Raw genomic sequence first — 15316 nt, 5'->3', positions numbered from 1 at the left:
TAATCTTAATATGTATATAGACATATCCACGAGTTTTAATTGCATATCCACAACTATTTGCAACTAATGCTGAGTCTAGAGTTCCATAATTTTTAAGAATACAAAGAACCAATCCTTAACCAAAAAGATTCAACAATGAAGGAAACAAAAATACAATATCTACACAGCCGATAGTGGTTCGGATTCTACACTTGACCAGTCGCTTCCATCTCTCATGTTGCTTCTACTAGGTGTTAATTCAGCTAGCAACTCATTCGGCGTTTCATCCACATTCTCACCAAGCAATAGAGCAACCACCTCACTCATAGTAGGTCGTCGGAGAGGATCAGGATGACAACAAGTCAGTCCTAGTTTCAATATAGCTTCCATTTCTTCCTCCGAACACTGCCACTTAATCCTATCATCTGCTGCCTCACATAACCTCCCTTCCCTGTACTTTTGTCTAACCCAATCAATCAACACTTCCTCTTCTTCCGGCACAAACCCTGTGTTAATCGGCCTTCGCCCACATGCCACCTCCAACACCACCACCCCAAAACTATAAACATCACTAGAGGAGTTAGGGTTAGCCCGGGTCACCACTTCAGGTGCCAAGTACCCTAATGTACCTACTACCCTAGTAGTATTAGGAACACCACCATGAGTATACAATTTTGCTAGCCCAAAATCACCCAATCTCCCTCTCATTTCACTATCTAACAACACATTGCTAGATTTAATATCCCTATGTACAACTACTTGTTCCCAACCATAATGCAAATAGTTCAACCCCTCAGCGACATCAGCTAGGACCTTCCTCCGACCTTCCCAATCCATAACCTTCTCCGGCTGATCGAATATCCATTTATTCAAACTCCCATTAGGCATGTAATCATACACAATCATAAGTTCATTCCCCTTCCTACACCACCCTCTCATTTGTACTAAATTCTTGTGTTGAAGCCTTCCGATAGTAGATATCTCTGCCATGAATTCCCTAATTCCTTGTCTCGAGTTGTGGCTCACACATTTCACTGCCACTTCCGTTTTATTAGATAGTGTTCCCTTGTATACTTTACCAAATCCACCAGCCCCCAGTAGCTCATCCTTACAGAACCCTTTTGTAGCTTGGCTTAGCTCTTCGTAAGAAAATCTATGAGGCCAATACTCAAGTTCCCAATCTTCAATCACATCATCTTCTTCCTTCTTACGCCACCAAAACCAATACAACAAACATAAACAAACCAACACAGCCACCACAGAACCAACAACAATCCCAGCAATAGCACCAGGAGAAAACGAAGACTGAGAATTTTCCCGCTGAAACACCGGCAAATTCGTAGTATTAATATCCCTTGCAACTCCTGAATCACTAAAACTCCAAGCTAAAAGTCTCTGCGCCTCAACCCATTGAGTCTTCGAAGCAGAAAACCCCATATACATCTGTGCAGACGTGTAATTTGCAATAACAGGATTGCTATAACTCAACAAAGTCCTAACTGGCCTTGACATACCAGCTGGAGCTATAGTAACATTAATCTCGAATTCAGGTCCATTGAGCTCAACCCAGGCATGTATATTTTGCCCAGTACGCATATTCAAAGGGACAAAAGAATCACTCCCATTATAATATCCAGCTGTTTGTGTAACAACAGACTCAATACTGTTAAGGTCAATTCCGATATGGTTCCTATCCGGGTCATTGAATTCCGGGTTCCGACCCGTATCAAATTCGATAGCGAGAAGTGGCGCAACCGTGTGAACAGTAGCGTTAGAGAAAAGTCCCAAGTATTGACCAGCGAGAGCATTAGGTGGAGAAGTGGAATCAGAGAGAACAAAAGCAAGGCCGAAGCCAGGACTAGATGAATCATCAGGAAGTACAGAGAAAATGAACTGTGTAGAGAAAGAGGAGGAAACTGAAGTGGAATTGGAAGTTGATTTGATGGGAATTGGATATGGGTAAAAAGCACGGCCGACGGCGAACTGGTTGGAGTCATTGGTGAGACGGATCACTGGTGGTTCAAGGCGGGCATCGTCGGTGAGGTTAAGGGGAGGGGTGGTGTTGGTAGTGAAGGAATTGAAGAGAAATTCGATGGCGAGAATGGATGGGCAGATTGCAAGATTGATGCCAATGAAGAGTAGTAATGACGACATCCTTTTGTCATTTGCATGAGAGACCGCCGTGATATCTAAAAACATGTAAACTGCACACATACGAATTACGATGATGGTCAATCAATAACGCACATCTATACAGTTCAAAGTGTGCAAGCCGCCTATAAAGAAGAGAATTGGGTAAAAGAAACTGGGAAAAAAAGATGTTAATGACATGGTACTTTGAAGGGAATTGGTGATTTGTGCTGTTTCTGTGAAAATGATGAAGATGACTAAGCTCATCTATCAAGCCTTTGACTAATTATTTTGCTTTATACTCTTTCTTATCGGGTTATTTTCTGGTACATACTCTTTCTAAGTACTAATACAATCAATTACATAAACAAATCTCGTGTCGTCATTTGCGAAATAAATGATGATTTTATAAAATTATATTTATTAAAATTTATTTTTTAATTATTTTTTCTTATAAAGTAAAATTTATTAAGGATAAAATAATAATTATGTTATTAAATAGTTATCAAATAATGAAAGATGATATTTTTTTTAAAATATTTAAAAAGAAAATGACGACACACAAAATGAAATGGAGAGAATATAAATTTGACGAAAACACAACTACTAATACACTAATCTTTTGCAAAGCTCCATCCACAAAGGAACCTTCACGTAGAAGAAAATAATTAATCGATTCATATTCATTTGGTTTGAAGCACCCGATTTTAGCTTTGTTCAGTACAATAAAAGTATCTTTAAATAATTAAGATGATCCATGCCTAACAATTCATGTACAATTATTTAAAGCATAACAGCTCACATCATTTCTCATCATATAATTACTATATTATTATTTGTTACATAAATAATTCATATATTATAATCTCCGGCAAAATTAGATTGTAAATCGCTCCTAATAATACAAAATGTCCGATGACAAGAACAGTTAGCTGTCATGCAGTGTTGCTTCACCAAATAATTTAGTGGTCAAGAATTTTTAATTTTTGATTTTAAATTGTTGTATTAGGAAGTAAAATTTCAACTCTTATCCATTGGATCTTCTCTAATCATTTTTTTTTTTAGCCAAAAAGAAGAAAATAAAGAAACTAAAAAATTGGTCATGCAGCAGAACAACCTTGCTATAAGAAGGGTTTTAATTCTGTGCACCTATATATATTAATATCATAACTTAAGATTGGTAAAGCCATTTACTGAGCATCCATGTCAAGGAAATTGTTGCTAGATGTTTATTTGCACTCGGTCTTTACATCAATCGAGAAATTTGATCTTACTAGTTTAAAATTAAACCAAAATACATGACACTTGAATCGTAATTTTCCAACAATTTCCAGACATTTCTGTTAACAATAATCATAATTCCTAGTCATAACTCATAAATAAGCCATACTCAATACAGAAATTGATTAACTATATATAACGGATGAAAGAACATATAACCAGAAAGAATGACTTTGATAATATATGTTATTACTCTCCAGTATTAGTTTGTTTATTGCTCGAACTAAAGCAATCTGAAAGTGGAATTGTTCAATTCTTCTAGTAAATGCTGAAGTCTTAAAAATCATTAAAGAAACACCATATTTGTCAATCATATGGGCTATGGCATCAACTTTTTCTTGTTTGAAAGCAGAGATATCATATTTTTTTAAAAGTCAGCCTCCAAAAGTTTGACTTTCTCAAAGTTCAAATTTTCTTTCATGAATTGGTTTTAGCTTCTGGACATGCATGCGACTTTATCTCATGAGAATGACTCTTAAATTCTCAAAGAATAGTTGAGATCTCAACGCTTGATTTTAATTTTTGTAAATATCAAATTTGACCCATAAGTATGTATTTTGCAAAAAGAAACATGTCGTTTTAAATTTTATAAAAAAGAGACACATGTTCAATATGAAAAGATTGTTCGTACCATGTGAATATATTAAGTATTAAAGAATTATGTGTGTTTGAAATTTTATAATCACAAATATTATATATAAAAGAAATATGAAGATTTGTGATTTTTCAGTAGTGTATCTTAGGATACATCACGGTATCCTATTTATGAACTATGTATAACTTGCTCATTTGATAATATTTTATAAGGATTAGGAAAAGTTTAATAGTTTGCACAGATTTCATGTTTATAAGAAGAAAAAAAAAAATTTAAAAATTTAAATTGAATGTACAAATAAAATTTTAAATTCATGTCTAATAATGTCCTGTCATATGTCCAAATGGCCCTGCATGCTTTGTTGCGTTTTATCTACAAACTTTGCCGGCTGTTTTCTTCAATCAACCACCACGAATATATAACCAAAACAGGACATTTGTCATCTACAATCTGGTTATAACAACTCTCTTATTCCTGAAACTTTATGTGCTTACTAAATCTCAGGCGTCTTGGAGTAACTGATAAAGTTGATGTCATGTGATCAGGAGATCATAGATTCAAGTCTTGAAAACAGCCTCTGACAGAAATGCAAGGTAAGGCTGCGTATGATACACCCTTGTGGTGTGTCCCTTCCCCAAATACCACGCATAGCGGTAACTTTAATGTATCGGGGCTGATTTTTTTTTTTTTTTTTTTTTTTTTTTTTTACTAAATCTCAGGTGCATAACTAATGGGCAGAATTGAGTTATATAACTATGTAAAAGTCGTTTTAGTTATAACCACATATCTGCTTCATGATTTGCTAGGCTTTTCTCCTAAATAGTCTCTTGAAAGTTAGGCCCAAGTTGGGACAAATCGTATGTGACAAACTTTGTCAAGTCCAAGTTGTAAGGGCCAATCAGATATTTTATGTACATATTTTTTTTATTTTTAGAGAAAAGACATCAAAATTCTCCCGTACTTATCGTTAAAATTTACTTTAAACCTTAAATTAATTGAATAATTATTTATCCTCTTATAAATTTTAAAATGTATTATTTTTCTTCTTTAACTGATGATGTGGTAAAAAATAAAATATAAGCGTGTCTTAGTGAAAAAAAGTATAAAAAGATTTTAGTGGGGCTCACTATCTTTAAACATTATTTTTAATCCCTTCTTTCTTACACTCCACTCACCCTATTTCTTCTTCTTCCTCGCACCCCTCCACCCCCATTTCATCATCTTCTTTCTTACAAATCTGAACATATAGAGACATGGGATCCATCATTACAATGCAGTGCTTGCACTCAAAACAATTTCAAAAAGAAAAAAAAGGAACACAAATTCAACAAATACAAATTTCAAACATCATGATTTTAATTTCACAACAAACATAAATTCAATCGTAAAAACACAAATTCAATCATAAAAAAAAAAAAGATAAAACAAGCAGATGAAAAACATCAACCGTAATTTCTACCCAAACATCATGATTTTAATTTCAAACAGACGAAACAAGCAATTTGTGTTGACAAGTTGTGACAATTTGTACGTGATGACAATTTGTCGATTTCTAATCAAGTTATTTGTCAATTCCTTGTTAAATTTGAATCTAAATTATGTATTGTAACCTGCATGACAATTTGTGAAGTTTTAAAATAATGATGTTAATGGTAAAAAAAAATAAATGAGGAAACATTTTCATGGCAGAATAGAAGGGGAGACTGTGGGTGGGTTGGGAGGATGGTCTGAGAAAGAGAAAAAGGGGTGCGCGATGGATGGGGTGAGTGGTGAAGGAAGAAGAGGAACAGGGGTGAGGTGGGATGGAGGTGGGGGTGGGGGGCTGTTGAAGGAGGAGGAGGAGGAATAGGGGGTGGGGTCTCTCTCTCTCTCTCTTTATAGATATATATATATATATTTAAAAAAATATATATGAAAAGTATGTGTGTGGGATTACTTTTTTTTTTTTAAATTATAATTTCTTACATGACACTGATTTGGCAATGACATGACGCGTGTGTAGTCACTCTCTGTTGTGAGAGTGGATTTTAATTTTGAGGTTGAAATTAATTCACTTGATGTTAAGGGGTAAATAATTGCCCGATTAATTTAGGATTTAAAGTAAGTTTTCGCGACATGTTTAGGGGGAAGGGAAGGTTGATGTCTTTTCTCTATTTTTTAAAAGTGGTATGATATTATATATTTACACCCACATTACAAGAAGATTAAATGGTGTATTTAATTGAATATTGAATTATTTATCTAGAGGATTAGGGATCAATTCTCACTAAAAATGTATTTTGGTTTGTATTTAAATGGTGCCCTCAAAGATTAAAAATCCTAGATTCATCTCTTAAGTCAATCAAATGATTGTCACAGAAGCAAATCACCATGAAGCTATTCCAACTACAAACTGTTGGGTTAAATTGAATGTGTGAATGAAAAATGGAAGGAATTATTGGAGGAAAAGTGAGTTTTCACTTAAAAGAAAAAGTCTACTCACTTAAAGGGAAAGTCTACTTCTTCCACATTGATAGGAGAAAGCAACTTCCTTGTATTCTTATCAAGAAACACACCTTCATATGGAAATAAGGCAAGAAGAAAGAGATGTCTCGTGCCGTCATCTTTGCTCAACTTCGGCTTCCGATTGAGAGATTAATTCTAAGGACAAAGTTTATTTGAAACTTGAAAAACAAGTGAAGTTTTAATCTAAATGCACTGAAAAATATTTTTCACCATGCAAACACATGAGCAACACACCTCGAAAGGGATGCGACCCAATGACACACTATTTCAGAAATGACCTAAGGCACAAACGTGGTTGTTCAAAAATGGTGCACCTTTCCATGAACCATTGCTTACTTTCAGAAGGGACACTTGATGGTTATAAATACCTGAACTTCTCCTCAAGTATGTACACAATTTTAAGAACTGAAAAATATTCTGCACACAATTTTAAGAACTGAAAAACATTCTTCTTCTTTCAAAAACTCTATTGTGATTATCAGTCGTTGAGTGTGTTCGAAAGAGTCTGGAAGTTTGAGGTACCACTACTTTAAGATTGTGAACTATTTTATCTTGTGAGAAAAAATTCCGCAAACTCGGATACTCGAGGGAAAATTAATTTTTTAAGGACACTCCGTGAAATCGGAAAACTTGGTTCTATATTCTGCTTTATCTTATTTCTTTAAAAATTGATAACATACTTCTTTGATAGTTCACTGTGAGTAGTCATTTTGAACTTGTATTGAAGGTGTTAAACTTCATTGTTTCTCTTGAAATATTGTTCTTGAACTTGGATTGAAGTGTACATTGCTAACATACAGATTGTGTATCCGAAATAACACAAACCGCTACAGATACGGAGACGAGGGAAAATGATCTATTCAAATCTTTTAAATGTAAAAATAGAAATCTCTAGTGGAAATGTTATAAAACTTAAAAAGTTGTTAGTAAAGGGCAAGAAAATATGTGACCTCTCCGCCGTGGAGTTATAATTCCATTTAAAAATACTCCCATTCAAATTTTGAAATGCTTTAATGTAGAACAAGAGCCAAGGACCATAAAGAAAAAGGACATTGAGACAACTTTTTTCTCAATAAGTGTACTAAGAAGAAGCAAATACCATGAATCCATTATCCCATCTCTTACCCATCCAAACAGAATAATATGCTTTTAATATTAGGCTATTATATATTCGTTACAATTAAGTAATGTGCATGAACAATCAACATGTAGAATATTCCTAGAATTGACATTGTATAAGATAAATGTTGTTGTGCTCGTTAGAGTAAACATCATGGCCATTCCATTTTGCAGTAGTACTGCCATCCACTAATGCAGGAACTACCCTTGGCAATTTGAATACTAGAGGACAATATGGGACGTGTCAAATATTTTTTCTAATGGAAACAGATTAAGTGAATTGAAAAAATCAAAAGATTCGTCAGTTGGTCCCATATGTAGCCTTATCAAAATCTCTACCTACTAGGTGGGTGGGTGACATAATTTTATACGCAGTGCACGAAAAGACAGACCTGTTCAATTATCGACTGATTTAACTTATTTAAAAGGAGGCTTGGAGATGTAATTCAAATTTACTCAAGAGAAACATCGTTGAAATATTATTTTAATTTTTTGTTTAATTTGAAATGTTATATAATATTATAATAAATAAAATAATTTATTATATAATTATATAAGTTATAGAAAATAAATAAATAAATAAATAAATAAATTAAAACTTGATAAGAATTAAGTGAGCTGAACTATGCATTATTATTTAGCTACTTTGGATTCGATCAACCCATTTTGAATCGCCTAAATTCAATCTAACGCGTTCATTGGGCACTCTTGCTACCGACTCGACTTGCAGTGCTGTGCTTTTATCAAAATTTCCAGGAGATTTGACAAGTCTTAAGTATTTTGCATTGTAAAATTCCAAGCAAATCAGGTATGAATGAATTAGTGTCTATCCAATGTGAAAACAGTTCTCTCTTCCTTTTATTTTGAAGCATAGTGAATCGGTTTGGGTGCGCACAAAATAATACGTAAAGAATATTTGCACAATTGCACCTATATAGTGAAATTTTAACTTTATTTCTCAACTTTCAATCCCCACAGGCCCCACCCCAGCCCTTAAATATAAAGATGATTAGAAAAGATATTAGTACTACGTAATCTTTTAAGCAGCGCACTTAGATATTAATTAATTCCTTAAGCATGCTCTAGTTAGTGGTCCAAAGACGATATGTTAAGAAATGTAGAAGAGCATCACATCATTTTCACTACGCTTAAAAATTGATGATTCTTTCCTTCAAGAGTTGGGAAAAGAACTTGACGGTTAATTCAGAGGGTCAAAATTCACCACCATGGACAGATATCATTTTGTCATTAGCTAGTAATTCTTTTCACTTTCATTTTGTTGACTAGAACAATGGAAACAGCATCTCGAAACTCCAATTCTTTAATATGGTGATGAAGAAAATACTTTGTTCTTGGAAAGATATTGAGAATAAACATACTCCCTCCCCAATCTTTCTCGTACATTATACTAAAAATAAATGTTCAATAATATTTATTTCTATTCACATTACTCTTATCATTAAATATGATTCATTATTTAATACATTCTCTAAGCGTTAAATTATTATATTCAATGAACAATATGATAAAATTACTTTTATCATTATTTGTTGTTTTTTAATCTATGTGTCAAAGTGAATAATAGATAACTATTGTTAGACTAAGTAAGTCCATGTTTTGTAGAGTTTCATGTATTTGGTGATACGAGATGTCATATCAGGGACAAAGATATTAACCCCAACGTGAAAAAAATTGGTGAACATAACTACATAAGCATATTCAAGTCGAATAGGAAAAATTATTTAACAAAAGATTTATTAGGTGTAACTTTTAAATATTTTTCGTGTGTAAAACTCTCTCTCGTTCTCTTCTAAAAGTTACATGACATTAAAATAAAATTTGTAAAAGGTCACATAACTAATTAACTTCCAAACAAATGTCATTCACTAAAGTTGCAGAAAAGAACAACGTTTGGTAGAGGAATACTAATAAAACTAACATACATAATTTGTAGCATCTAAGGTTTGAAATTTGATGTGAAACAGAAAGTAGGAGAAGATGAATTACGCTATCCTTCTTACGTGTGTAAAGGTCCAACGCGAATAAATTATGTGCATACATAAATTTAGGGAATAGGTAGTGTTTATTTTGTCAAATATTCTAAGACTCCCTTCCTTATTGATTTTTCCTTCGATGTCAGACATCTGTATTGGTATTATACGGCTTATTTTACTTTTTTTTTTTTTTAAAGACTCAAATCCGAAAACTCTGATTAATGGTGATGAAATTTTGGCACAGCTCATGTTGGTCAAGATACCCTCTCTTATTCATATTATTCATTTTACACTCTCTCCGTTCTATTTTATGTATCGCAATTTGACCGGGCATAGAGTTTAAGAAATAAGGAAAGAGTTGGTTATGCTTACCAAATTGTACTTTATCAAAAAATGTGCTACTATCTTTTTTTTTAATTAACTGGGACGAACAAGGGTAAAAGTGAAATTGTATTTTTAAATAGTTACCAAATAATGAAAGATGACATTCTTTTTTGGACAAACTAAAAAAGAAATGATGACACATAAAATGAGACGGAGAAAATATATGTCAAGTAATTTTAGAATAGAAATAAAGTTATAAAGTACACGTCTAAAACAACAAATTTAAAAAGATCAAAAGGTGTACAACTATTCCAAGGAACCCTCCCGTCCTGTTCATATTACAAGTATATTTTTAGAAAAGAAACCAAGCATATGTCTAAAACAAAGTATATGTCGAATATATTATGTCTATTAATAAGAAGAGAGAGTAAAATAATTAAAAAAATAGGAGAGAGTGTAATTACTTTTAAAAGGTTGGTATTTATATAATTTATACATAATAAATTTAGAAGAAGTATAAGATTTTATACACCTTCGTCTCTTATTTACTGTCAAATTCCAATATGGGGCGATACGAGTTATAACTCTGCGTCGCTTGAAATAACATAAGTCTTGGCCGGTTTTGTAAATATTAAAATCGGATCAAATCAACTAATTCCACTTTTTATCAATTTTTTTAGTGACTTTTTTTTATAAAAAAAAAATTATGTGATAATATATATTGTCAAACACATATTTAAATAATCATACTTTAACATAACACTATCAAATTAATTACTACTTTTTAAGAAGAAAAAGAAATTATACGTATTTTTTCGAGAAAATTATATTCATTATCTAAAAATTTTACCGTTCCAAAGGGACAAAATAAAATTCGATTAAATTCCATCTTTTGGTTTTTAATAAACAGTCCTAATTATAGCATATGTTTGTGAGTCGGCCGAAACTAAGGGGAACTCCAGTCCAAAAGAAATTATAGAAAAATACAAAAGATGATGCTTGAGACTGTAGATAAGATTTTATCTGTGTAATGTCATTATATTCTGAGCAGATTACTCTTTTAGTGATCTTAAATATACTAGTATATAGTTATGAAAAATAATGCTCGTAATAGCTTATAATCACGTAGTGATCTTAAAAATACTAAGAATAATCTATTTTTTTTTTTAATCCGTTTCAAAAAGAATGTAAGTATCCCTTTTAATAATGTGAATTGATGCTAATTTTTTTACCCGGTGCTTCGGAATGTAAGTATTCCTTTTGAGATCCAATGATTAGACTAAACTGTTACCTTTGTAATAGTTCTATAATTTATACACTATTTAGTGTTTGATCTCCCATTACCATCAAGGAGAAATTGGCACATGATTTTGTCCAGGAAATAGAATTAGCACTCCATTCTGGATGAGCTGCTGGACATAAACCTAAATGAGAATTATTTTGTACAAGAAGTTATCAAATTAATTCTATAAGTGAGATCTAAAAAATAAAATGCATGCACGCTTTATTTTTACTTTTATAGAATAAAAGAATTATTTCTAATAGATTCTCGACTAAAAAAATAATTATCAAAGTAAGATTCAAAAAAAAATATACTTACGAACAATCAAAGGATGCAAAGTAAATGAAAGCCCTCTCCTTTCCTCTTTTCACTGTGCATGGTATAATTTAGAAATTGTGTAGCATCTTATTCTTCTATATTGTTATTCATCTGATCACTGTACAATACTTAATTATCTATTAACTTTTCTAATCTTCGATCTCTATAATATTTAATTATCTATTGATTTTTTCTTTTAAGATCACTTTTCAATAAATCAAAGTTGTGACAAATTCTACCTAATCATCTTCGTATGCTGAATACTTTTTCTAACTCTTACTACAACCAACCTCTCTTCACATGAATCACTTCAATCACTTTCCTTATTGTAATCATATTCAACCTCACCCCGCATTTTAACTCTCACCGCAATTTGTATAGAACAGTGATAGTATGAAACTTAGGGGTTATTTGGTAAAATGTATAAAAATAATATAAAATATAGTGCACAAAACTTATATTAAAAATAACATAAATTACATAATTTTATTTTTTTTAAAGAAAATTATTTACATAATACCCTTAATATATATGAAGGGGAGTCTTGGAGTAACTGGTAAAGTTGTTACCATATGACCAGGAAGTCACGGGTTCAAACCTTGAAAACAGCCTCTGACAGAAATGCGAGGTAAGGCTGCGTACGATACACCCTTGTGGTGGGGCCCTTCTCCGGACACCGCGCATAGCAATAGCTTTAGTACACCGGGCTGTCCTTTTAACACCTTCAATATATATGTTGAAAAGGATGAGAAATTTTTTTTGAGGGATAATAATGTCTTTAAGCATGTTAATGCATGCATTAGATTTATTACATTACAAATGTCCTAAATTTTGAGGTATTAGTAATATACATCTAAATACATAATAAAGTGTATATATACAGGGACGGATGTAGCACCATGGATGCGAGATCCCGGGAACCCTCAAGCATTTTCGTATATCTTGTAATTATATTTAAAATATATTAAATATATAAGAATTATAAGTGAGTAATTCATAAACAAAGTTGTTAGTTGACTTATTGATTTAAAAGAGACTTGAAGAAATGTCTCATATGCTATACCTCAATTCAAATCTCCTTGAAACGATTATTTATTTTATTTTATTAAAAACCCACAAACTTAAATTCTGAATTCGCTTCTTATACATAAGGCAAAAAAAAAAAATATATCAAATAAAATATTATTAATACATATTAAACTAATGTATTTATTAAATTTCCAATACATTGAGCGCTTAATGGAGAGAGTAAAGTTGACAAAGGCAAGGGAAGGGAAAATGTGACTGTGAGTGGGAGCAAAGGAGTTTTATCATATTAGGAGAAGAAGACAAAAGTGGGAGGTTTAGGTTCGTTGAAGAGGAATGACCCAAATAACAGATGGGCCAAAATTTCTCCCAAATCCACCCAGCCCTTTCTCATAGCTCCACGAATCCCACCCGTAAGCCCAACACCTCATTCTGTTCAGCCACTCATCTCATCTTCAGTGGACCATACGCTTTTTTGCCCTCTTCCCAAGAAAAAATAACGAATATCCGAATAACCTTCCCTACCCCACTGCCTTTTCCTTTGCTTTACTTCTCCGCTTTGAAGTCGCACTACAGTATATATTAGTTCTTCTAATTTATAGAATTATTTTTTTACAATTTTTATGTATATAAATTTTATTTTTACAACTTCAATATTTAATACCTACACAATTAAAGGTAAATGGCATAATTATATAAAAGTATTCTATAACTTGATTTTAATTGATATTTACGTACTTTACATCTTTATCTATAATCAATAATTTATATTTATAATATATTAAAAATGTGATCTTAAAAAAGTGATTTAAAATTTTTATTCTTTATTAAAAAATGATAAAATTGTTTTTTTATTATTTTTCTTTAATTTATAATATTGAATATTAACTATAATAAATATATAAGAAAATTAAATGGAGAAGATTTTCTATTTTTAGTTGGATTCCTATATTTATGACAATATTTTATTTAAGAAATCCAACTTTACAAAAATTATTATATAATTTATTTTTATATAAGATAAAATTTTAAATATTTTAAAAAAATTATTAAAACTATTTTATATAAAATAGGTTAAGATTCCTAAAAGAACAAGAAAAAAAATTATTGCAAAAACTAAACACAATGCGTTATTTTTTCAATTAAAAAAGGGTATTTAGACTTTCCAAAACAAGAAAAAAGGTTTTGTATGTTTTAGGTTAGGACTTTATAGTATTTTAATTTAGGAGTCATTATATTTTTATTTTATTTTTTTAGAATTTTTCTTTTTAGATTTATACGAATATCGTATTTGGGTAATAAAATCTTTTGATCATTGCTTTGTTATTGAATAACTTTGCAGTTTTTGGATTTCAAAATTCTATTTATATTACGTTTTGATTTTACTGATCATAAATAACAAATTATCCTTTTATGTTATAAATAGTTTTGTTATTGAATCTCTAATATAATATGTTGATTTAATTTTCAGGTTTTAAATTTTCTTTTTTGTTACGTTGATTTTATTGATCAGGAATAATGAAATATTTTTTCATGTTTGTAAGTAATTTTCATTATTGAATCTACAACGTGTTTGTTGTTTCTAGGTTTAAATTTTTTTTTCTATTACATTGTATTTATTGAACGTGAATAATAAACTTTTGTTATTGTGTAATTTTGTGATTTCTACTCAAACAATAAGTTTATGAAGTTTTGTGTAAAGATTAGGTTTGATTGTATTATTTTGATATTTTTATTATCATATTATTTTATTGTAGTTTACATATGGTAGATAAATATCAGTCGACTTTGAAATTTTTTTTAGATAAAGGTTAGGTTTAATTGTATTGTTTTGATTTCTACTTTGAAAATTTATTGTGTGTGCATAAAGTCTTAGGTTTAGTTGCATTGTTATGTATTATCGTATTTTTTTATTATAGTTTATTGAGAGTAGATGAATAACGATAAACTTTGAGAAATTGTTTTTTACAGGGGTTAGATTAAATTGTATTGTTTTGATATCTCTATCATCACATAATTTTGTTGTAGTTTAAAAGTGGTAGATAAATTTTGATAAATTGTATTATTTTGATATCTCTGTCATCACATAATTTTGTTGTAGTTTAAAAGTGGTAGATAAATTTTGCTTGGCTTTGAATTTTTTTTTTGATAAATATTAAGTTTAATTAAATACTTTTTTCATCTTTACATGTTCAAAAGATGTTAAATCTAATTATTGTATTCTTCTTTATTATTTAAATTAATATTCTATTTAGCGTAATATTTGAATTCATTAATGTAAGATACACGCGCGAGACACGTACACCTAAACTTGTATAAGTAAATACATGCATTCTACATAGTAATTTTATGTTAATTATTACATAATAGATATAAGTAGTAGTGGCGGAGTCAAAATTTTCTTTGAGGGATTCAAAAGTAAATATACGAATTAGTTGAAGGAAGTTCAGCATCTACCATATATATACATGAAAATATTTTTAACTATATAAAAATAATATAATTTTTCGACCAAAGCGATTTGAATAAACTCTTAAATTCAATATGGCTCCATCACTGCCAAGCAGAATACGTATAGCTGCTTATTCAATTTATACGAATTTAAATATTTATTTATATACAATTAAAGTTAAATATAATTAAAATCGAGTTAAAAGAGAGTATTCTTTTGTATTGTGCCATAATTTAGAGGGCACGAATATAATTGAAGCGAAAGTTAAAAGATATTTATATGTATGGTGTCAAATTAAGTTGTTTTATTCT

The 15316-nt window shown here is 30.8% G+C and overlaps 1 protein-coding gene across 1 annotated transcript; it reads right to left on the bottom strand.

Moving 5' to 3' along the window:
- LOC107862584 (L-type lectin-domain containing receptor kinase S.1) lies at positions 1 to 2438 on the bottom strand. Its single transcript, XM_016708204.2, has one exon. The coding sequence runs from the start codon at positions 2191 to 2193 to the stop codon at positions 160 to 162; it is 2034 nt and encodes a 677-aa protein (XP_016563690.2). The 5' UTR covers positions 2194 to 2438; the 3' UTR covers positions 1 to 159.
- Between the last annotated feature and the right edge of the window lie 12878 nt (positions 2439 to 15316).

The sequence above is a fragment of the Capsicum annuum genome, chromosome 3 (assembly GCF_002878395.1).
Source record: "Capsicum annuum cultivar UCD-10X-F1 chromosome 3, UCD10Xv1.1, whole genome shotgun sequence".
NCBI lineage: Eukaryota > Viridiplantae > Streptophyta > Magnoliopsida > Solanales > Solanaceae > Capsicum > Capsicum annuum.
Note: the sequence above shows the minus strand (reverse complement) of the source record. Positions and strands in the feature narration are given on the sequence as shown.